Below are 21,987 nucleotides of genomic sequence, written 5' to 3' on the forward strand. Positions count from 1 at the left end.
AATATATTTTTATTAATAATAACTTTAAATAAAATGTTATTAATTAAAATAAAATAAAAATAATTAAATACATTATTATTATTTATTATTAAAATACTTTAACTTTTCAAATTAAAATTTCACCGGCCGGGACAAACTCTACAGCCCAGAATTATAATTTCTGTCATTCTCCAATCATTCAGAGGAAGAGGTAGAGCAGAGTTAGGCAAAGTTGGCTCTTTTATGACTAGTGGACTTCGACTCCCAGAACTCCTGAGCCAATCATGCTAGCTCAGGAATTCTGGGAATTGAAGTCCACGTCATAGAAGACCTGAGGTAGAGCACCGCTAAAGCCCTCCTTTTAAAAAACCCAGCATTTCCTGTCACGTTACTTCCGTTTCCGGTTATCGTTTCGCCGCATCTCAGAGTCCGGAAGTGAGGGTCTCAAGTCGCCGGGTTCGTTGGGGCGCCGCTCGTTCGCATCCTTCGTCATGGGGAAGACGGACTTCTTGAGCCCCAAGGCCATCGCCAACCGCATCAAGTCGAAGGGACTGCAGAAGCTACGCTGGTATTGCCAGATGTGCCAGAAGCAGTGCCGGGACGAGGTAAAGGGCGAGCCTCCAGGGAGAGGAGCAGTGTATCTTTTACTTATTTATTTGTTTTGCCAAGTACGTATTAGTGGTATGCAAAGATATATTGTTTATATACATGATACCAGTAAAAGAGAAACAGTAGGACAGGAGACGGAAGGCACTCTGGTGCACTTATGCACGTCCCTTACTGACCGACCTCTTAGGAATTGGGAGAGGTCAACAGTGGATAGTCGAAGGGTAAAGTTTTTGGGGTTAGGAGATTATTACAGAGCCTGGTAGTGAGTTCCATGCATCAACTATTCGGTTACTAAAGTTGTATTTCCTGCAGCCGAGTTTGGAGTGGTTTACTTTGAGTTTGTATCTGTTGTGTGCTCATGTGTTGTTGTGGTTGAAGCTGAAGTAGTCATTAACTGAACTTTTCTGGAGTGTTTAGAATAGAATAGAATTTTATTGGCCAAGTATGATTGGACACACAAGGAATTTGTCTTGGTGCATGTGGACTCAGTGTACATAAAAGAAAAAGATAGTCCGAAATGCGGTGTGGGTTCCAGACAGATGAGCTGTATTCAAGGATTGGTCTGGCGAAAGTTTTGTAGGCTCTGGTTAGTAGTGTGAGATTACCAGAGTAGAAGCTAAGTAGGATTAATTTAACAACTCTTGAAGCCTTTTTGGCGATGTAGTGGCAATGGGCTTTGGCACTTAGGTCATTTGATATGAGTATTCCAAGGTCTTTTACGGGTTGTCTGTAAGGTCTTGTTTATTCAGGTTGTATTTGGTGTTCTGAATCTTTTTGCCAATGTGTAGGACAGAGCATTTTTTGGTTAAGCGCACTAAAATCTGGGCACACTAAAAGAAGCCCTCGACTCGGATGGCCTTTTCCACCCTCAACTATGAATCTCTCTTGGATTCAGGTTACTCTTTGCCTGCCTTAGGTTTGACACTTCTACAGGGTGCTGTACTCTAACTACTGTAATACTGTCTACATGGGGCTACCTTTGAAAAGTGTTCGGAAACTTCAGTTCGTGCAGAATGCAGCTGCAAGAGCAATCATGCGCTTCCCCAAATATGCCCATGTTACACCAACACTCCGCAGTCTGCACTGGTTGCCGATCAATTTCCGGTCACAATTCAAAGTGTTGGTTATGACCTATAAAGCCCTTCATGGCATCGGACCAGAATATCTCTGGGACCGCCTTCTGCCACACGAATCCCAGCGACTGGTTAGGTCCCACAGAGTTGGCCTTCTCCGGGTCCCGTCGATTAAAGAATGTTGTTTGGCGGGATCCAGGAGAAGAGCCTTCTCTGTGGTGGCCCCAACCCTCTGGAACCAGCTCCCCCTGAGATCAGAACTGCCCCCACCCTCCTTGCCTTTCGTAAAGTTCTTAAGACCCATCTCTGCCATCAGGCATGGGGGAACTGAGATATCTCCCCCGGGCCTATACAGTTTATACATGGTATGTTTGTGTGTATGTTTGCTTTTAATAATGGGGGTTTTAGTGTTTTTTAAATTATTAGATTTGTTCTTACATTGTCTTTGTTATTGTTGTGAGCCGCCCTGAGTCTATGGAGAGGGGCGGCATACCCATCTAATAAAATAATAATAATGTTTAGCTTCAGGATAGGAACGCCTCTTACCTGTGGTTCGAACATCCAGTCCTCTGGTCTGCTACCTGCACCAGGTTGAAATTTATAAGCAGAGAACAGGAGGATGCGCCGAGCTTTGTCGTACATTGTGGCAAAGTGATACTTGTTGTTATACCTCTGGCAGATTCTGGTCCAATTCCTGGGCATCAGGTTTGGTGGCTTTCCATCCAAGAAGAACTGACTGCATTTATTGAAATTTGGCACCACCTCACCCATTGCAGGCAGGAGAAAAGAGGCAGCCAGAGGGAGGATCCATAGCAGCCACATGGCCACAGGCTTGGTTGATCCTCCAATGGAATATTTCTGCCAAGAGAGAGAGAGAGAGAGAGAGATTGCTGGCATCTTTGGGGATAAAATCTTGTTCCTTGCCAGCTGCATTATTTTATCTCCATTTTGTTTGTTTAATTTTATTTTAATGCTTTAGCTACTCATGATACCTGGGGAAAAGGAATCCTCAATCTGACTATTGTATTGGCAGTTCTGTGTTAGCAAATACTTCAAAAGAAAAGGATTTAGGCGTAGTGATTTCTGACAGTCTCAAAATGGGTGAACAGTGCAGTCAGGCAGTAGGGAAAGCAAGTAGGATGCTTGGCTGCATAGCTAGAGGTATAACAAGCAGGAAGAGGGAGATTATGATCCCGCTATATAGAATGCTGGTGAGACCACATTTGGAATACTGTGTTCAGTTCTGGAGACCTCACCTACAAAAAGATATTGACAAAATTGAACGGGTCCAAAGACGGGCTACAAGAATGGTGGAAGGTCTTAAGTATAAAACGTATCAGGAAAGACTTAATGAACTCAATCTGTATAGTCTGGAGGACAGAAGGAAAAGGGGGGACATGATCGAAACATTTAAATATATTAAAGGGTTAAATAAGGTCCAGGAGGGAAGTGTTTTTAATAGGAAAGTGAACACAAGAACAAGGGGACACAATCTGAGGTTAGTTGGGGGAAAGATCAAAAGCAACATGAGAAAATATTATTTTACTGAAAGAGTAGTAGATCCTTGGAACAAACTTCCAGCAGACGTGGTAGATAAATCCACAGTAACTAAATTTAAACATGCCTGGGATAAACATATATCCATCCTAAGATAAAATACAGAAAATAGTATAAGGGCAGACTAGATAGACCATGGGGTCTTTTTCTGCCGTCAGACTTCTATGTTTCTATGTTTCTAAGTTTGATTTTATTTTTGTTTCTTGCCTTGTTTCCCCCCTCCCCCTCCAGAATGGCTTTAAATGTCACTGCATGTCCGAATCTCACCAGCGACAATTGCTCCTGGCATCCGAAAACCCGCAGCAATTCATGGATTACTTTTCAGAGTGAGTTTGCCCTATGCCTTCACATTGCATTTTACAATCTGCTTCCGCTGAAATTTGGACAGTGTCATGGCTGCAGTACATTAGTTTGGAAACATAAGACAGATGAGAAGTGTCTCACGCACTTGCGATGATTTCTCCAGGCAAATGTTAGGATTTTTCTCAGTGTGGGAGTAGGAGGGAGTTGTTTTAAATCAAGCTTAGCGGAGAAGGCTAATTCATTGGACGTCAAGTTATACAGTGGTAGCTCTACTTAAGAACTTAATTCGTTCCGTGACCAGGTTCTTAAGTAGAAAAGTTCTTAAGTAGAAGCAATTTTTTCCCATAGGAATCAATGTCAAAGCAAATCATGCATGCAAACACATTAGGAAAGAAATAAAAGCTTGGAATTTGGGCGGGGGGAGGAGGACAGTCGCTGCCCAAGGAAGAAGGTGAGGTGAGGGGAATTTTTAAAAAATCCAAAACTTTAAGGCTTAAACAAAAAAAGAGGGACCGAAGCATCGAGGTTTATTCCCTCTCCAAGCGCCCAGAGAAAGGAAAATGCTCCGTTCACTCTAGACTGCCAAAGCCTCCTTAAGCATCACCGAAAGGCTCCTCTGACAGCCCAGAAAAGCCCGAGATGGTCGGGATTAAAGGAGGAATGGCAGGAAACTGCCCAGGCCTTCGTGCCGCTCTCAAATTTCCTGGGAAATTTTTCCAGGCTCGGGTTTTTAAGTAGAAAATGGTTCTTAAGAAGAGGCAAAAAAATCTACAACACCCGGATCTTATCTAGAAAAGTTCTTAAGTAGAGGTGTTTTTAAACAGAGGTACCACTGTACTTCATTTCGGGACCAGAATATCCTTTTTAGAAACTTAATATTTAAGCCTCATGTTGCTTTATAGCAGGGCTGTCAAAACACAAGGCCCGTGTACTGGATTTGGCCAATGATGTGGTCAGCACTGAAGACCTTTGCTTCCCACTCAGAATATTGAGAGTTCAAATCTAACTAGCGGTAGACATTTCTCTCTCTGGGCGCAAGGAGGAAATTTTTGACGCTGTGCGCTCATGCACAGAATGCTTTGTGCATGCACGGATGAGGCGCCTGCGAAGACTCACGTTTGTGGATCAGTGGGGAAGGATCACAGGGTTATAAAAAGGGAGGGCTTTTTTTATTATAACTGTCGTGGCATCTGAGAAAGCTCGTGGGAGATGCTTAAGAGATGCTTCCGGGGGGGTTAGGACTGCTGCTATATAATAATAATAATAATAATAATAATAATAATAATAATAATAATAATTATTATTATTATTATTATTATTATTATTATTATTATTATTATTATTATTATTATTAGTTCTTCTGTCTCCTTTTTGAGTGTTCCACTTGTAAGCCAGGATAAGGAAAAGACCTGATCATGGCTTACAAGTGGAACACTCAAAAAGGAGACAGAAGGACTAATACTGGCGGCACAAGAACAGGCCATTAGAACAAATGCTTTCAAAGCCAGAATTGAAAAATCAACAGACAATCCAAAGTGCAGACTCTGTAAAGAAACAGATGAAACAATCGATCACATACTCAGCTGCTGCAAAAAGATCGCACAGACTGACTGCAAGCATAGATACGATGCTGTGGCACAGATGATCCACTGGAACTTGTGCCAGAACTACCATTTACCAGTGGCAAAGAACTGGTGGGATCATAAGCCCGAAAAAGTGGTCGAAAATGAGCAAGCAAAACTACTGTGGGACTTCCGACTTCAGACTGACCGAATTCTGAAGCATAACACACCAGACATTGTGATCGTGGAGAAAAAGAAAGTATGGATCATCGACATCGCAATCCCATGAGTCAGCAGAATTGAGGAGAAGCAGCTAGAGAAATTAGTGAAATACGAAGATCTAAAAATCGAGCTGCAACAACTCTGGCATAAGCCCGTGAAAGTGGTCCCAGTGGTACTTGGCACGCTGGGCGCAGTGCCAAAGGATCTCAGCGGACATTTGAAAACCATCGGAATTGACAAAATCTCCATCTGTCAATTGCAAAAGGCCGCTTTACTGAGATCGGCAAACATAATTTGCCGCTACATCACGCAGTCCTAGGTGCTTGGGAAGCGCCCGACTGGTGATGAAATACGAAATCCAGCATAGTGATCTCGTTTGCTGTGTTGTATTGACATAATAATAATAATAATAATAATAATAATAATAATTATTATTATTATTATTATTATTATTATTATTATTATTAATTAGATTTGTATGCCACCCCTCTCCGGAGACTCGGAGCGGCATCATGGGTGGAGAAAGAGGCTTAAAAGAGACCAATTCTGAGCAGCTTACATATATATAGATATAAATGGATTTGTCTGTGTACGTATATATGTTCCAGCATAACTCTGGAATGCCTGGGCCATTAAGGAGAGCGAGTGTGGCCTCCTAGAGCAGCCATAGTTTGTGATGTCAGTTCCTTCACAGCTTTCTCCGGAAAGCCAGCCCTGACATTCGCCCTCAATGGGGAATCAATGGGGAAGTGCCTGATGGATTTGGGGCAAAGTGTCAGGACCCTAGACAGGGCGAGAAAGAGGAACACATGGGAGATGGAAGGGAGAGGGCAGGGATGATGGGCATCGCAGTAGGGAGCAAGAAAGGCCCCTCTCAATGGCTCCCTATCAGACAACGGCTTCGACATCTATAAATACTTATCAGCTAGTAGTACTGTAGTTCAAACTCGTAACATTCTGTAGTGTAGCCTTATAATAAAGTAGAATTATCTCATTCGGTCACGTTTTCTGTCTGGTTTACCTAACAGTAGCAATCTTTTTCATATTCTTCTAGGGAATTCCGGAATGATTTCCTAGAACTTCTCCGGAGAAGATTCGGTAAATTTTTTTTGTTTGTTCGTATGGAAAAGCTAGCATAAAACCATGTTTCTTTAGTTCACTTGAACATGTTTTAACTGTTTCCAAGCTTCTAATTTAAGAGTGGTGGTTTTTTTTCTTTCTCCTCCTAGGAACAAAGAGAGTCCACAACAATATCGTGTATAATGAATATATCAGCCATCGGGAACACATCCATATGAACGCTACACAGTGGGAAACGCTGACGGATTTTACAAAGTGGCTCGGGAGGGAAGGTAAAGGGCTCTCCTTCAGTGGTGGGTTGATCCCGGTTTGATCCGGTTCTTCAAACCGGTAGCAGCGAGCAGTGAAGCGTTGCAAAATTTTGAACGGCCCCCACCCTCCTTGTCTTTCGCAAATTACTCAAGACCCACCTTTGTCACCAGGCATGGGGGAGTTAGGATATTAGTTTAGTTTAGTTTAGTTTAGTTTAATCAGATTTGTATGCCGCCCCTCTCCGCAGACTCGGGGCGGCTCACAGCAACAGCAATACAAGACAAATCCAATATTAAATTAATTTTAAGAACACCACAAGTTAAAAACCAATCATACACACTAGCATACCATACACAAATTTTATAAGCCTAGGGGGAAGGAACATGTCAATTCCCCCATGCCTGACGACAGAGGTGGGTTTTAAGGAGCTTACGAAAGGCTAGGAGGGTGGGGGCAACTCTGATATCTGGGGGGAGTTGATTCCAAAGGGTCGGGGCCGCCACAGAGAAGGTTCTTCCCCTGGGTCCCGCCAAACGACATTGTTTAGTTGACGGGACCCGGAGAAGGCCAACTCCTTCCCCTAGGCCATTACAAGTTATGTATGGTATGTTTGTGTGTATGTTCGGTTTTTATAATAAGGGTTTTTAGTTGTTTTATTAAATTGGATTGTTACATGTTGTTTCTTATCATTGTTGTTAGCCGCCCCGAGTCTGCGGAGAGGGGCGGCATACAAATCCAATAAATAATAATAATAATAATATGCTTCTTTTCAGGCCTTTGCAAAGTCGACGAAACCCCCAAAGGCTGGTACATCCAGTACATCGACCGAGACCCGGAGACCATCCGTAGGCAGCAGGAACAGGAAAAAAAGAAAAAACAGGACTTGGACGACGAAGAAAAAACGGCCAAATTCATTGAACAGCAAGTCAAGAGGGGTTTGGAGGGAAAAGATCAGGTGAGGCCAAAGGAAGGGCTATTTTTAAAAAATGACGGCCATTTTTAGTGTTTGAAAATGTAATACGGGAAGTCCTTGAGTTCCAACCTCAATTTGAGCCCAAAATTTCTGTTGCTAAACCAGATAGTTGTTCAATTTTACGACCTTCCTGACCCACAATTGTTAAGTGAATCACCACAACTGTTCAGTTAGTAACATGCTTGTTAAGCGAACCTGGCTTGCCTGTTGACTGTTGCTATCAGAACTGTCATGTGACCCTTCCAGGACACTGCAGCAGGCGTGAGTACATGCCAGTTGCCAAGCATCTGAATTTTCATCATGTGACCATGGGGATGTGGCAGTGGTCACATGTGTCAAAAATTCCCTTTTTGTCAGAGCTGTTGTAACTTTGAACGGTCCCCAAACAACTGCCCCGCTTGGCCGCTTTCTCTTCTGGGCTCAGAGCAGCCTGCAACTGGGAAAACACTCCCCATCCTGGAGAATCGATCGCGAGGGACCACGCATGTTCCCTGGGGTGACACGAGCCCCTCGCGGCATTGCTCCGCCCCCCCCCCTCAAGGGGGGATGTGCCCCACTATTTGAGAAGAACTGGTTTAACCAAACTTTTCTTAACTTCTTGAATGCGATGAACGCTGCCCCGAATCCTCGGAGAGGGGCGGGATACAAATCCAATAAAATAAATTAATTAAAAAATAAACTCTAACTTTGTGATAAGATGTCTGTTGGGTTGAGACGGTTCTTTTCTGTTACAGCAGGAGGAGCCGGTGTTCACTGAACTAAACAGAGAAAACGAGGAGGAAAAAGGTAAATTAGATTTTTTAAATTAGATTCTAGATTTTTAATTAGTTAATTGGATTAAGATATTTTGTATTGTATATTTTATATGTTGCGAGCCGCCCCGAGTCCTCAGAGAGGGGCGACATAGAGATCCAATCAATCAATCAATCAATAAATCAATAATTAGATTTGTTATATGTTGTTTCACTATTGTTGTTAGCCGCCCCGAGTCTACGGAGAGGGGCGGCATACACTACGCCTCACTACGCCTCAAAAGAAAAGGATTTAGGCGTAGTGATTTCTGACAGTCTCAAAATGGGTGAACAGTGCAGTCAGGCAGTAGGGAAAGCAAGTAGGATGCTTGGCTGCATAGCTAGAGGTATAACAAGCAGGAAGAGGGAGATTATGATCCCGCTATATAGAATGCTGGTGAGACCACATTTGGAATACTGTGTTCAGTTCTGGAGACCTCACCTACAAAAAGATATTGACAAAATTGAACGGGTCCAAAGACGGGCTACAAGAATGGTGGAAGGTCTTAAGCATAAAACGTATCAGGAAAGACTTAATGAACTCAATCTGTATAGTCTGGAGGACAGAAGGAAAAGGGGGGACATGATCGAAACATTTAAATATATTAAAGGGTTAAATAAGGTCCAGGAGGGAAGTGTTTTTAATAGGAAAGTGAACACAAGAACAAGGGGACACAATCTGAGGTTAGTTGGGGGAAAGATCAAAAGCAACATGAGAAAATATTATTTTACTGAAAGAGTAGTAGATCCTTGGAACAAACTTCCAGCAGACGTGGTAGATAAATCCACAGTCACTGAATTTAAACATGCCTGGGATAAACATATATCCATCCTAAGATAAAATACAGAAAATAGTATAAGGGCAGACTAGATGGACCATGGGGTCTTTTTCTGCCGTCAGACTTCTATGTTTCTATACAAATCTAATAAATAAATGAATGAATGAATGAATGATTGATTGAATGAATGAATAAATAAATAATTATCTACAAGGTTCACAATCTAAGACTTGTGTAGACTTAATAATTCAAGTCCTAAACCAGGTCCCCAAATTATTAAGAATATAAGCAGTTCCAAGCAGGGGGGTTTTAGGATGGATTTTTTTGGTCAGATTAGAGTGTCCAGGTCTGATAATTTCATATTTCCAGATACTGAGGAAATCCTTTAGGTATTGTTCTGAGGGCTTCAATCACATTTGGTGCAACAAGATATTTTTTCCCATAAATCAGGGATGGGCAATTAATTTTGCCATGGGGCCGCATGAGAAATTGGGATGGTTTTAGAGGGCCAGACTAATATAATTAACTCAGTTCTACCCAATACTGTAAAGACCCAGACCCTGGCCTGACCTAAGCACCCAGACCCACTCTACAGACCCCTAATTGTTTGCTTTACGGCAACACGGTGCACCACAGTCACCGCGCTGGAGGGTTTGCGTGGTTTCTGTGCTCGGCCGCTCTCAGTAGGGGGTCGGGGTCCGCTCCATTGCGAGGATGAAAGAGCTCACCGCCTCTGCCGGGACTGCTCCGGTTCCTGCTTTCCTCGTGATTCATCAGGAAAGCAGGAACCGGAGGAGTCCCGGAAGACACGGTGAGCTCTTTCATTCTCGCACTGGAGCGGACCCCGACCTCCATGGACCGGTCACAGACAGAGGGGGGGGGGGCCAGATGCGGCCCGCGGGCCACCCCTTGCCCGGGTCTGCCATAAATATTCCACTTTAATCAGCATGTCCCAATGTTTTAAAATGTTTCCCCTCAATCCTATTTTACCTGTGATGGGAGCATCAGTGAACGTGACTTTCTCTTTTTTTCAATAACTCCCACCTAGCACTGATGGTGTTACGTAGTTGGGTCACAAAATGTCAGTGAGAAAATAACCCATCCCTGAGAGCACCAAGGACTCCATAGTCTTCCTTCTCCTTTCTCCTTCTGTCCACAAAACCTCATTGTCATCTTTTAATGACCCCATAATCCCTTGCTTGGGTGGAATCTGGGCAATGGAACAGAGCTAGCTGAGTGTTTTAATGGTGTTTTATTTATTTATTCATTCATTCATTCATTCATTCATTTATATTTGACTTCTATGCTGCCCAAGCCCAATGGGACTCAGGGCGGCTTACAACAATGTAAAAAATACAATCAAATAAAAAGAAGTCAAATGTTAATCACTAAACCAATAAATCCCCAAATTATAAAAGCCCCTAAAACAATAAACCAATCAAATATACACATACATACCATTCAACACAATTTGGCCATGAGAGATGGTAGTAATCACGGCCCCCAGGCCTATGGCAAAGCCAGGTCTTTAAAACCTTTCGGAAGGCCAGTGCGGTGGGAGCAGTACGGACATCGGGAGGGAGTTGATTCCATAGAGCCGGGGCAGCCACAGAGAAGGCCCTCCTCTGCAGTCCCACCCACCTGCATTGCTTACGCGACGGGACCTAGAGAAGGCCAGGCCTGTGCAATCTTATTGGTCTCTGGAAGGTGTGTGACAGGAGACAGTCCCATAAATAGTTTGGTCCTAAGCCATGTATATATATTCATGGATATATTCTCATTGTGCATAAAGAGAGAACAATCTGCCTCCACCTAGGATCGAACTCACAGCCTCCTGATTGTGAGGCAACAGCCCCACCTCTAGGCCACCGCACCACTCCGTCCACAAACCCCATGCATAATGCAAAAGAAATGAGTCTTATATTTGTTTTTGGTTTTTTCCCCCCTTTTAGTGACCTTCAATTTGAACAAAGGAGCGAGCACTTCAGCTGCTGCAGCGCAACCCAAGGGCAGGCAAGTATTATGGGTGGATTGCAACGCCCGTCGCTAAACGAACTGTTGTAAATTGAGGACTGCCTGTACATCCTCAAAGGGCTAGTGTGCTGTTTCTGGGAATTTCCTATCCTCTCTCTGTGTCTCTTCCCCCAAAACAGAGTAAGAAGCTTGGGTGAAATTCTTCCGGTTCACTCGTGCCTGTTGTTGTGAGTGGTCCACGTCTGCTCAGCTGGTCACGGATTTCGAAGACCAGGAGATGGATGAGTACTGGCATCGCAGGCCAGTGTTCTTGCCATCTGAGTCTGAGAATGAGGAAGAGGAAGAGTTGGGGACTGAGCAACCACCAGAGAATGGAGAACCCCCAGTTAGGGTATTGCCTGAGTCAGAGGATGATGGGGACTTTGAGGATCAGGACCCTCTGTTAGATGCAAGAGTAAGGAGGGTGAGATCCAGGCATGAATATCTCTCTAGAAGGGGTTATTGGCATTGATTAGATCTATGGGATATTTGGCCACACCTTGGCGGTATATAAGGACAGGGTGATGGGGAAGGGGATGTGGCAAACAGCATTCCCATTATGGAGTAAGGTGCCTCGGGTCTGCAGGGGGTTCAGCAAACCTGGAAAACCGGGAAATCAGGGAATTATCAGAGAAATCGGCAGTTCAGGAAATATCAGGGAATTATCAGGGAATTCGTGAAAAAAAATGGAATAAATCAAGGGGGGAAAACTGTATTTTTAAAAGTCAGGGAAAAATCATGTTTTAAAAAAAACAGATCGCGCTGCCTGGCAGAGTCAAGTAAAAATGAGCATAACTGTGGCAACAACTTGCTTCCTCAGCTACCGATATTTCTCTATGGCTTAGCCGTTTGCTATAATGTCATCTACAACCACGCCTTAACTAAATTGCAAGTTACAGGGAAATATCAGGGAATTTCAAAATGCTTTCTCCCATAGCATGTAGACTTGAGACAGATGATGTCATATCCCTCCTCTTTTGTTGAGAGAGAGGGCTGTTTAATTTTAGCATAAATGGCTTCTATTTTTCATAAATTAACAGTTCCAAGAAGGCTCCACACCCATTTGCACTATTCAGATGACCCTGAGGGCAGCGATAAACCTCTAAGTGGCCTCAACAACTCTCTAAATAGTGGTTCTCAACCTGGGTGTCGGGACCCCTTTGGGGCTCGAATGACCGTTTCATAGGGGTCGCTTAAGACCATGGGAAAAGACAAATTTCCCCATGCTGCTAGGAACTAAAGCTTCTATTCTGGCGCCTTGGAACATATTTTTTTACAATCCGACCAATCGGGCGTTTACAGTGGGGCGTGTCCCTCTGACCTTCCTGCCAATCAGCTTAAAGCTCTGTTGGGAGAATTGGTGCTAGACTTATGGTTGGGGGTCACCACAACATGAACTGTATGAAAGGGTTGTGGCATTAGAAAGGTTGAGAAACACTGCCGTAATCCCTTGAGGCGTGGAGTCTGGGCAGTTGTATGGAGTTGTATAGAGAGTTTTGTTCAGCAGATTATTGTCTCGGTGAGCCCTGAGAGAGAAATATCTGCCTCTACCTAGGATCGAACTCACAGCCTTCTGATTGTGAGGCGAGAGCGCCACCTCTGTCTAGGCCGCCGTACCACTGTGTGCCATCCCTCTGCCCAATCAGGCGTTTACAGTGGGGGCGTCCCTCTGACCTTCCTGCCAATCAGCTTAAAGCTCTGTTGGGAGAATTGGCGCTAGACTTATGGTTGGGGGTCACCTGTATTAAGGGGTCGCGGCATTAGAAAGGTTGAGGATGCAAATACAGTGTTCCCTCGATTTTCGCGGGTTCGAACTTTGCGGAACGTCTATACCACGGTTTTTCAAAAATATTAATTAAAAAATACTTTGCGGTTTTCCCCCCTATACCACGGTTTTCCCCGCCCAATGACGTGATATGTCATTGCCAAACTTTTGTCTGCCTTTAAAAAACATTTTTTAAAATAAACTTTAATAAATAAACATGGTGAGTAATGATCTAAATGGTTGCTAAGGGAATGGGAAATTGTAATTTAGGGGTTTAAAGTGTTAAGGGAAGGCTTGGGATACTGTTCATAGCAAAAAATAATGTATTTACTTCCGCATCTCTACTTCGCGGAAATTCGACTTTCGCGGGCGGTCTTGGAACGCATCCCCCGCGGAAATCGAGGGAACACTGTAACCAGTTGTTTGCAAGGAGTATCAATCCTTTCATTCCCCACCATTCAGTCAGAGCGGAAGAAGCTTCTTGGATGAGAAGCGAAAAGTCTTTAAAAAAAACCCAAGTTGTCTCTTGAAAAGAAAAATCGCATCTTCCCATCTCGACAGGCTCCCTGCGACTATTAATCCCGGTCTGTTTTCTCCAGCATGCTGAAGCCGTCAGGAGCTCTGCTCCCTGTTAAGCGGAAAGAACCCCCCCTGACGTCAAAGCAGATTAAGGAGAAGAAGAAGAAGAAGTCCGCCCTTGATGAGATCATAGAGGTGTGGTGGAGATCCAGTTACATTCTGCTTGGTGATTATTATGAGAAGGGACAAGGGGCAGGGCATGGGAGATAACCAGAGGACATTTGTGGGGTCCTTGGGGCTTCCTGAACTTGGTTTTAAGCATTTAGCATTTAAAACAAATAATATTTATTGAGTATTTACATTAAAAAAGGGAAACAAAATTCAAAATGTCTAGTGACGTGCAATTGTTGAAAAGAAGGACATTGTAGAAATTTCTGTCCTTTTAACTTTTAGTTGGGGGAAAGATCAGAAGCCACGTGAGAAAATGTGATGCGACGGAAAGTGTCGTAGATGCTTGGAACAAACTTCCAGCAGATGTGGTTGGCAAATCCACAGGAACTGAATTTAAACGTGCCTGGGATAAACATAAGATAAAAGACAGGAAATAGTGTAAGGGCAGACTAGATGGACCATGAGGTCTTTTTCTACCGTCAGTCTTCTATGTTTCTATGTTTCTAACTTTAAAAATGTTCAATACAAATTTTTTTTTTTAAAGAATATAAATATTCCAGTTATTTCTGATTTTTTTTCTGGAAGACACAAAATCCAAAGTTTTTAGTACAATAGGCTGTCTTCCAAATTTTATCTCTACTTGATCTTACCTACAAGGCTGAATTAAACTAATACATGTGGGTTTGGTTCTCCCCTCCTTTTATTTTTCCTAGTTTGAAGAAGAGAAGAAAAAGTCCACCCGAACAGACTACTGGTTGCAACCTGTAAGTATCCCAAGTGCTTGTCCAGAATCTCTCATGATGCAGCATCTGGGAATAAATGGGTAGATTTTTATGTATAAGTGAAGAGAGTGGTACCTCTACTTAAGAATGCCTCTACTTAATTATTATTATTACTACTATTATATATTAGATTTGTATGTCGCCCCTCTCTGGAGACTCGGAACGGCTCACAACAATAAAACACAGTACAAATCTCCAATAGTAAAAGCAGTTTAAAACCCTTAATATAAAAAGCAAGATAAGATAAGAACTGGGTGTTCAAAATTTTTTTGCCTCTACTTAAGAACCATTTTCTACTTAAGAACCAGAGCCCGAAAAAATTACACAGGAAATTTAAGAGCGGCACGAAGGCCAGGTCAGTTTCCTGCCATTCCCCCTTTAATCCTGGCTATCTCAGCTTTTCTGGACTGCCAGAGGAGCCTTTCGGTGGCGCTTAAGGAGGCTTTGGCAGTCCAGTGGGAACGAAGCATATATATATGTCACATGTTTTTGCTGAATTTGAAAATTAAGGGAGATTAGGATAGATCTATTTTGGCCTTATTTTGGCCTCATTAGCTAGCCATACCCTCACTGGGACTTGAACTTGCAACCTTGGCCTTGTAAGGCAGAGAATTAACCTCTAGGCTACAGTACCCAATCCCTTCAGCTCTGTACCAGGGAAGGGTTACATGTTTTTTTGTGTCAAATCATATGTGTGTGTGTGTGTGTGTGTGTGTGTGTGTATGTGTACACACAAATATACATATAGTCTTAGCATTACAATGCAATTTTACCCTATTGTAGAAAGAATTAACTACAGAAAGGAAGTGAGACCTACTTGTGTCTCATTTACCCTGATCTCTTTTCTAGGAAATTGTGGTCAAAATTATCACCAAGAAACTTGGGGAGAAATACTACAAGAAAAAAGCCGTCGTCAAAGTGAGTACACATAGCACTGAAAAAAATGTGACTTCTGGAGGCAAGCTGTTCCACGGATTAATTGTTCTAACTGTCAGGAAATTTTTCCTTAGTTCTAAGTTACCTCTCTCCCTATTTAGTTTCCATCCACTGCTGCTTCTTCTACTCTCAGGTGCTTTGGAGAATAGGTTGAGTCTTTCTTCTATGTGGCCACCCCTGAGATATTGGAAGGCTGCTCTCATGTCTCCCCTGATCCTTCTTTTCATTAAACTACCATGCCCAGTTCCTGCAACCCTTCTTCATATGTTTTAGCCTCCAGTCCCCCAATCATCCTTGTTGTTCTTTTCTGCACTCTTTCTAGAGTCTCAGTATCCTTTGTGTATTGTGGCGACCAAAACTGGATGCATTATTCCAAGTGTGGCCTTACCAAGGCCTTGTAAAGTGGTATTAACGTGATCTTGCTTCTATCCCTCTGTTAATGCAACCTAGAACTGTGTTGGCTTTTTTGGCAGCTGCTGCACATGGCTGGCACATATATAAACAGTTGTCCATTAGGACTCCAAGATCCCTCTCACAGTTACTACTGTTGAGCAATGTACCACATATACTACGAGACCGCCTTCTGCCGCACGAATCCCAGCGACCGGTCAGGTCCCACAGAGTTGGTCTCCTCCGGCTCCTGTCAACTAAACAATGTCATTTGGCGGGACCCAGAGGAAGAGCCTTCTCTGTGGCGGCTCCAGCCCTCTGGAATCAGCTCCCTCCAGAGATTAGAACTGCCCCCACCCTCCTTGCCTTTCATAAACTCCTTAAAACCCACCTCTGTCGTCAGGCGTGGGGGAACTGAAACATCTCCCCCTGCCTATGTAGTTTTCTGTGTATGATATGAATGTATGTATGTTTTTTATATATTGGTGTTTCTTGGGGGTTTTTTAGACTTTTTAAATGTATTATTGTTATTTTAGAATCTAACTATTAGATTTGTTATATATTGTTTTTATCATTGTTGTAAACCGCCCCGAGTCTACGGAGAGGGGCAGCATACAAATATAATTAATAATAATAATAATAATAATAATAATAATAATAATAATAATACTGTTCCTGTGCATTTTGTTTTTCTAGCCTAAATGTAGAGCCTTACTTTTTTTTCACCATTAGAATTTCATTTTATTAGATAAAGCATAGATAAACTATGATTTATGGTTTCATGTGTTTGTACAACAGATCCAGGCCATGACGTCTTTCTGACAATTTAAAAATAATAGTGATGAATTCTTCCTTTCATTTAATGTATGTATAATTGATGTTTCACAGGAGGTAATTGACAAATACACGGCAGTTGTGAAATTAGCCAATTCTGGAGATAAGCTCAAACTTGACCAGACCCATCTCGAGACGGTGATCCCAGCCCCAGGTAAGTTTTTCTGGCAAGACAATTCTTGTGAAGAGAAGCCCTGCTTTTAAATATCTATCTGTCTTTCACGTTCTCATTTGAAGATTGTGGTTCAGTGTAGCTTCTAAAAATATCGTTTGAATCTCAATGGGCTCAAGATCGATTGAACCTTCCATCCTTCTGAAGGTCATTAAAATGAGGACCCAGATTTTTAGGGGCAACAGGCTGACTGTCAACTGCTTAGAGGGAGATGTAAAGAACTATAAAGCACTATATTAATTTAAGCACTATTACAATGATTGACAGATAGATAGATAGATAGATAGATAGATAGATAGATAGATAGATAGATAGATAGATAGATAGATAGATGTAAGATAGATAGATGTAAGATAGATAGATAGACAGATATAAGAAAGATGATAGATAGATAGATGTAAGAAAGAAAGGTAGGTAGGTAGGTAGATAGATAAATAGATAGATAGATAGATAGATAGATAGATAGATAGATAGATAGATAGATAGATGTAAGAAAGGTAGGTAGGTAGGTAGGAAGATAGATAGATAGATAGATAGATAGATAGATAGATAGATAGATAGATAGATAGATGTAAGAAAGATAGGTAGGTAGGAAGATAGATAGATAGATAGATAGATAGATAGATAGATAGATAGATAGATAGATAGATGTAAGATAGATAGATAGATAGATAGATAGATAGATAGATAGATAGATAGATAGATAGATAGATGTAAGAAAGATAGGTAGGTAGGTTGATTGATCTGTGATGACACAGTGGTTAGAATGCAGTATTGCAGGACAACAACAACAACAACAACAATAATAATAATAATAATAATTTATTAGACTTGTATGCCGCCCTTCTCCGAAGACTCGGGGCAGCTCACAGGGTGCAATATAGAACAATGTATACACAAATCTAATTAATTAAAACTATAGGTTAGATCCCACTATATAATTCTGCTGACTGCCAGTGGTTTGATTTTGTTGGAAAGGACCTTGGGGGTCTTCCAGCCCAACCCCCTGCTTAGGCAGGAAACCCTGCACCACTTCAGACATCTTTTTTAAAACTTCCAATGTTGGAGCATTCCCTTCCTCCCAAAAAACTAAGGTGCATCTTATACAGTAGTACCTCTAGATACGGGCTGCTCCACATGCGAGTATTCCAAGATACGAGCCACGAGGGGAGAGAAATTTCTTTTCGAGACCCGAGCTCAAATTCGGGATACGAGCCGAGCGTCCACTAGGTGGCGCAAGAATCCTTGTTTCTGGTTATCTCGGAGGGGAGAAACAAAGTCTAAAGCCATTTGTTCCAAATATGAGTTGTTCAACATACGAGCTCCGTTCTGGAACGAATTAAACTCGTATCTAGAGGTACTACTGTACTCTGAAAAATATGGTGACCGATGTCTGATTTGAGGCAGATTAGATTCATCTCTGTTCACCTTACAGGTAAAAAAGTGCTGATTTTAAATGGAGGCTACAGAGGGAATGAAGCCACGTTACTGGGCATCAATGAGAAGTCTTTTTCCACCACGGTCCTCATTGAATCAGTGAGTATCTTTATAATAGCTGTATAACAGCCAGATGCCTCCTTTCCTTGTTGATTTAAGATCCTTAACAAGAAATTCAGGAAAAAAAATGGATTCACTCAATGAATTAAGGGGTTTGGGTAAAATGCAATTGAAATTTAATTCCTTTGGCCCAAATTAATTTTGGCTGGATTCTGTTAAGTCCTCCACTTTCAGCAGTTAAGCTTAGTGACCGTTTTCATTTTGCTATTGCTTTTTTAAGATTTTAAAAATAGATAGATGATATAAGGGTTTTTAGTTTTTAAGAAAAATGTATAAAGAGAAGAAGGAAGCACTATGGATTAGCATTTAAAATGTTAGTGATATTGTTTGTATTAACTACTTAAAAGAATACTAATGGTTAAATTAAAATATAAGATAATTGGTTTATCTGGATGACAAAATTGGACTTGGCAACAAGGAAAAATGCGGTGTACCAAATAAAAAAAAGTATAGATTTAGAATTGTTTGTGACTGTTTATGTCTTATTGATTGATTGATTGATTGATTGATTGATTGATTGGATTTATTGGATTTATATGCCGCCCCTCTCCGAAAACTCGGGGCGGCTAATAGCAATCATAAACAGTGTACAATAATAATCCAATACTAAAAGTGAATTAAAAACCCCTTAATATAAAAAACCAAACATACATACAAACATACCATGCATACAATTGTAAAGGCCTGGGGGGGGGGAGGAATCTTAGTTCCCCCATGCCTGGCGGCAGAGGTGGGTTTTAAGTAGCTTATGAAAGGCAAGGAGAGTTAGGGGCATTTCTAATCTCAGGGGGGAGTTGGTTCCAGAGGGCCGGGGCCGCCACAGAAAAGGCTCTTCCCCTGGGTCCCGCCAAGCAGCATTGTTTAGTTGACGGGACCCGGAGAAGACCCACTCTGTGGGACCTAACTGATCGCTGGGATTCGTGCGGCAGAAGGCGGTCCCTGAGATAATCTGGCCCGGTGCCATGAAGGTTAAATTAAAATATAAGATGATTGGTTTATCTGGATGACAAAATTAGACTTGGCAACAAGGAAAAATGATGTGTGCCAAATCAAAAAAGTATAAATTTAGAATTGTTTGTGACTGTATATGTCTTACTAACATGATACTGCTTTTTATTGTAAATGAAAATTGATGGTGTACTGCATTGATGATTGTATGTGGAGAGGATCATAGAGATGATCACTAGATTATTTTTCTTGGCATCTGAAAACTTCCAACCTTTCTTAAAATTCCCTTTTGTTTAATTTCCCTTGGTAGGGAGCTCTGAAAGGACAACAGGTGGATGGCATTCCCTATGAAGACATTTCCAAGTTGGTCTCCGTTGACTAAAATTAGAGCTGAGTGATGGGATCTCCAAGGGACATCTCGGGCGATGGCTGCAGGTGAACACTTCCAGTATACGTTCAACTCAAGAGTTGGACCATCAACCTCAAGGAGCAAAACGAGATTGCTGAAGGATGCCCTATAAATACAGTACCTTTGGATCCTCCGTTTAAGCCCTTTCTAGATCAACCAACCTCGCAATCGATTTCTCCTAATTTATTGCTTTGAATCTTGATTAGATTGGTTCACCTGTAGCACAGTATCAGCCCTGCGGTCCATAGAACCTTTCGTAACGTACATTTCCTGCAGATATTGGGACTATCTGTGGTCGGAGGTATCTTCTACCTACAACAGCGATAACTTCAGGGCTGCTGGCGAAAAGTTTAGCATTCTCACATGTCGACACGAAAATAGTCTTCCGTTCCGTTAGGATGGGATTAACCAGCAAAAGGATGTCGCCTATCCACCCCTCCACAAAAAAGCATTAACCTGTAACCCTGCCAAACGTTTTAAATGGACAGATTGTTACAAAACCATCAAGTCTTACCAGACCATTGATGGCGTGCGCACCAACCTTGTGAAAAAAAGCATGTCAGTTCCTAATCTAAGTCATGGACTCTGAATCAGAGAATCTTCAAAGAGCTCCAATTTTTAGTAGTCACTCCCCCCCCCCCCCCAGTCTTTCTTTGTGCTATAGAAGAGGCCACCAATCATCTTGATTTATCAGATTTGATGGGGGGGGGGGGATTCTTCTGAGCGGCCCAAAAAACTGGTCCTGCGGTTAAGTGGACCTTCTGAATCGGACGACATCCAGGGACCCGTTTTTGCATTGCAACGTTTAAGCGACATTGAAATATTTAAAGACAATTGGTAACGATAGCGCCGTGCTTGGAATATCACTTTTCTCTCGATCACTATTCCATTACGCGGAGCCTTCGGACTAGCAGAGACACCCGGTAATGGTTTAGGTTTTTTTTTTTTAAATGATTTTTGTACAGAACAGAGAAGATGGAGTTATTTTATTGCCGCGGTGTTTCTTTCGAACCGATGCACGCGTCCCAAATAAATGGACTTTGATAGCCCTCTAAATTGGCTCGTGGCTTTATTTCAGAAGGTAGTTACTGAAAGAGTAGTAGATCCTTGGAACAAACTTCCAGCAGACGTGGTTGGTCAATCTACAGTCACTGAATTTAAACATGTCTGGGATAAACATATATCCATCCTAAGATAAAATACAGGAAATAGTATAAGGGCAGACTAGATGGACCATGAGGTCTTTTTCTGCCATCAGTCTTCTATGTTTCTATGTTTCTAGTCTTTGGCTTCTGAAACCTTCTTTATGGCAACCATTACGCGAATGCTGTGGTCGTTAAATTAATCCCTTTTATACAAGGAGTGGTGTTTTTTTTTTTTACAGGCAACTAGAAGAAGTTACTTCTAAACTCTGGAAACCAGCAAAGAAAAGTCAAAAATTGCAGTCATATGGCTTTGGGAGGCTGCAAATACCCTTTTTGAGGCATCCGTTGTAACTTTGGGCTACTTCCAAACGACCCCTCGTAAGTTAAGGACTACCTACATTCTCTTAAGACAGTGCTTCTCAATTATTTTTTGTTACGTCCCCTCTCCAGGAAGAAGTAAACATTTCGTGCCACCCCCCAACTCTTCATTGGGAGGATTGTATGCAATATTCAGTCCATTTTTTGCTTATTACCGTGATTGGGTTGTAATGTGTTCAAGTGACGCCTTAATTTACTTGGCTTCATGCCGTCCACTGCCAACATTTTTAGACCCAGTCAACATACTGGTCTTTCCTCGTCTCCCACCGTAGTCACAGTGAAACCAAGCGCTACATAAGCTTCGTCATATTTCCTCGTCTTAGCTTTCGTTTGTCTCACCATCTCCGTCTCTCTCCTCCTTTCTTTTCAACCCTGTTAAATAGTTTTCCATTGTGTCTCTTAAGGATTTATTATTTGCCCTTCATATCTCCTGCTCTGTGCTATGTGCTAATGTTTGGTGCAAAAAACCCTCTACTCCCTGGGACAAAAAGAAAGCACATTCCCTGAGGTCACCCCACACACACTGTATCACTCCACGCCCCCCTTCCTGGAGGGGGGCCTGCCCCACTATTTGAGAAGCACTGCCTTAAGGACATATTTAAATGACATCTCTAAATTGAAATGTGAACGATCCAGGACAGGGTTTTTCATACTGGCTGGGGAATTCTGGGAATTGAAATCCTCAGGTGTTGAAAAGTTTTCAAGTTTAGAGACTTAAAACCTTGTTTGAAAACTTCTCAACTACTTTAGAAACATAGAAGACTGACGGTAGAAAAAGACCTCATGGT

At 42.1% G+C, this 21,987-nt stretch overlaps 1 protein-coding gene across 2 annotated transcripts; it reads left to right on the forward strand.

The window, feature by feature from the left end:
• Positions 1 to 389: 389 nt before the first annotated feature.
• On the forward strand, positions 390 to 20,732 carry KIN (Kin17 DNA and RNA binding protein). Of its 2 annotated transcripts, none has more exons than XM_070754454.1 (13): positions 390 to 584; positions 3,450 to 3,544; positions 6,360 to 6,403; positions 6,535 to 6,657; positions 7,411 to 7,592; positions 8,345 to 8,396; positions 11,133 to 11,193; positions 13,558 to 13,672; positions 14,362 to 14,412; positions 15,280 to 15,348; positions 16,645 to 16,744; positions 18,198 to 18,298; positions 19,578 to 20,732. In XM_070754454.1, exons 1-13 carry the CDS (start codon positions 471 to 473, stop codon positions 19,647 to 19,649), a joined length of 1,179 nt encoding a protein of 392 aa, XP_070610555.1. In that variant the 5' UTR covers positions 390 to 470; the 3' UTR covers positions 19,650 to 20,732. The 2 variants fall into 2 exon arrangements, with proteins under 2 accessions (XP_070610555.1, XP_070610556.1); XM_070754455.1 differs by having other exon boundaries at positions 8,348 to 8,396.
• Positions 20,733 to 21,987: the final 1,255 nt, after the last annotated feature.

This window comes from Erythrolamprus reginae, chromosome 6, assembly GCF_031021105.1.
Source record: "Erythrolamprus reginae isolate rEryReg1 chromosome 6, rEryReg1.hap1, whole genome shotgun sequence".
NCBI classification, from domain to species: Eukaryota; Metazoa; Chordata; class Lepidosauria; order Squamata; family Dipsadidae; genus Erythrolamprus; species Erythrolamprus reginae.

Coding starts and splice junctions, on each gene's coding strand:
- KIN (XM_070754454.1), top strand. CDS start 471: ATGGGGAAGACGGACTTCTTGAGCCCCAAGGCCATCGCCAACCGCATC. Junction 7,593..8,344: donor GTTTGGAGGGAAAAGATCAG/GTGAGGCCAAAG, acceptor TTTCTGTTACAG/CAGGAGGAGCCGGTGTTCAC. Junction 13,673..14,361: donor CCCTTGATGAGATCATAGAG/GTGTGGTGGAGA, acceptor TATTTTTCCTAG/TTTGAAGAAGAGAAGAAAAA.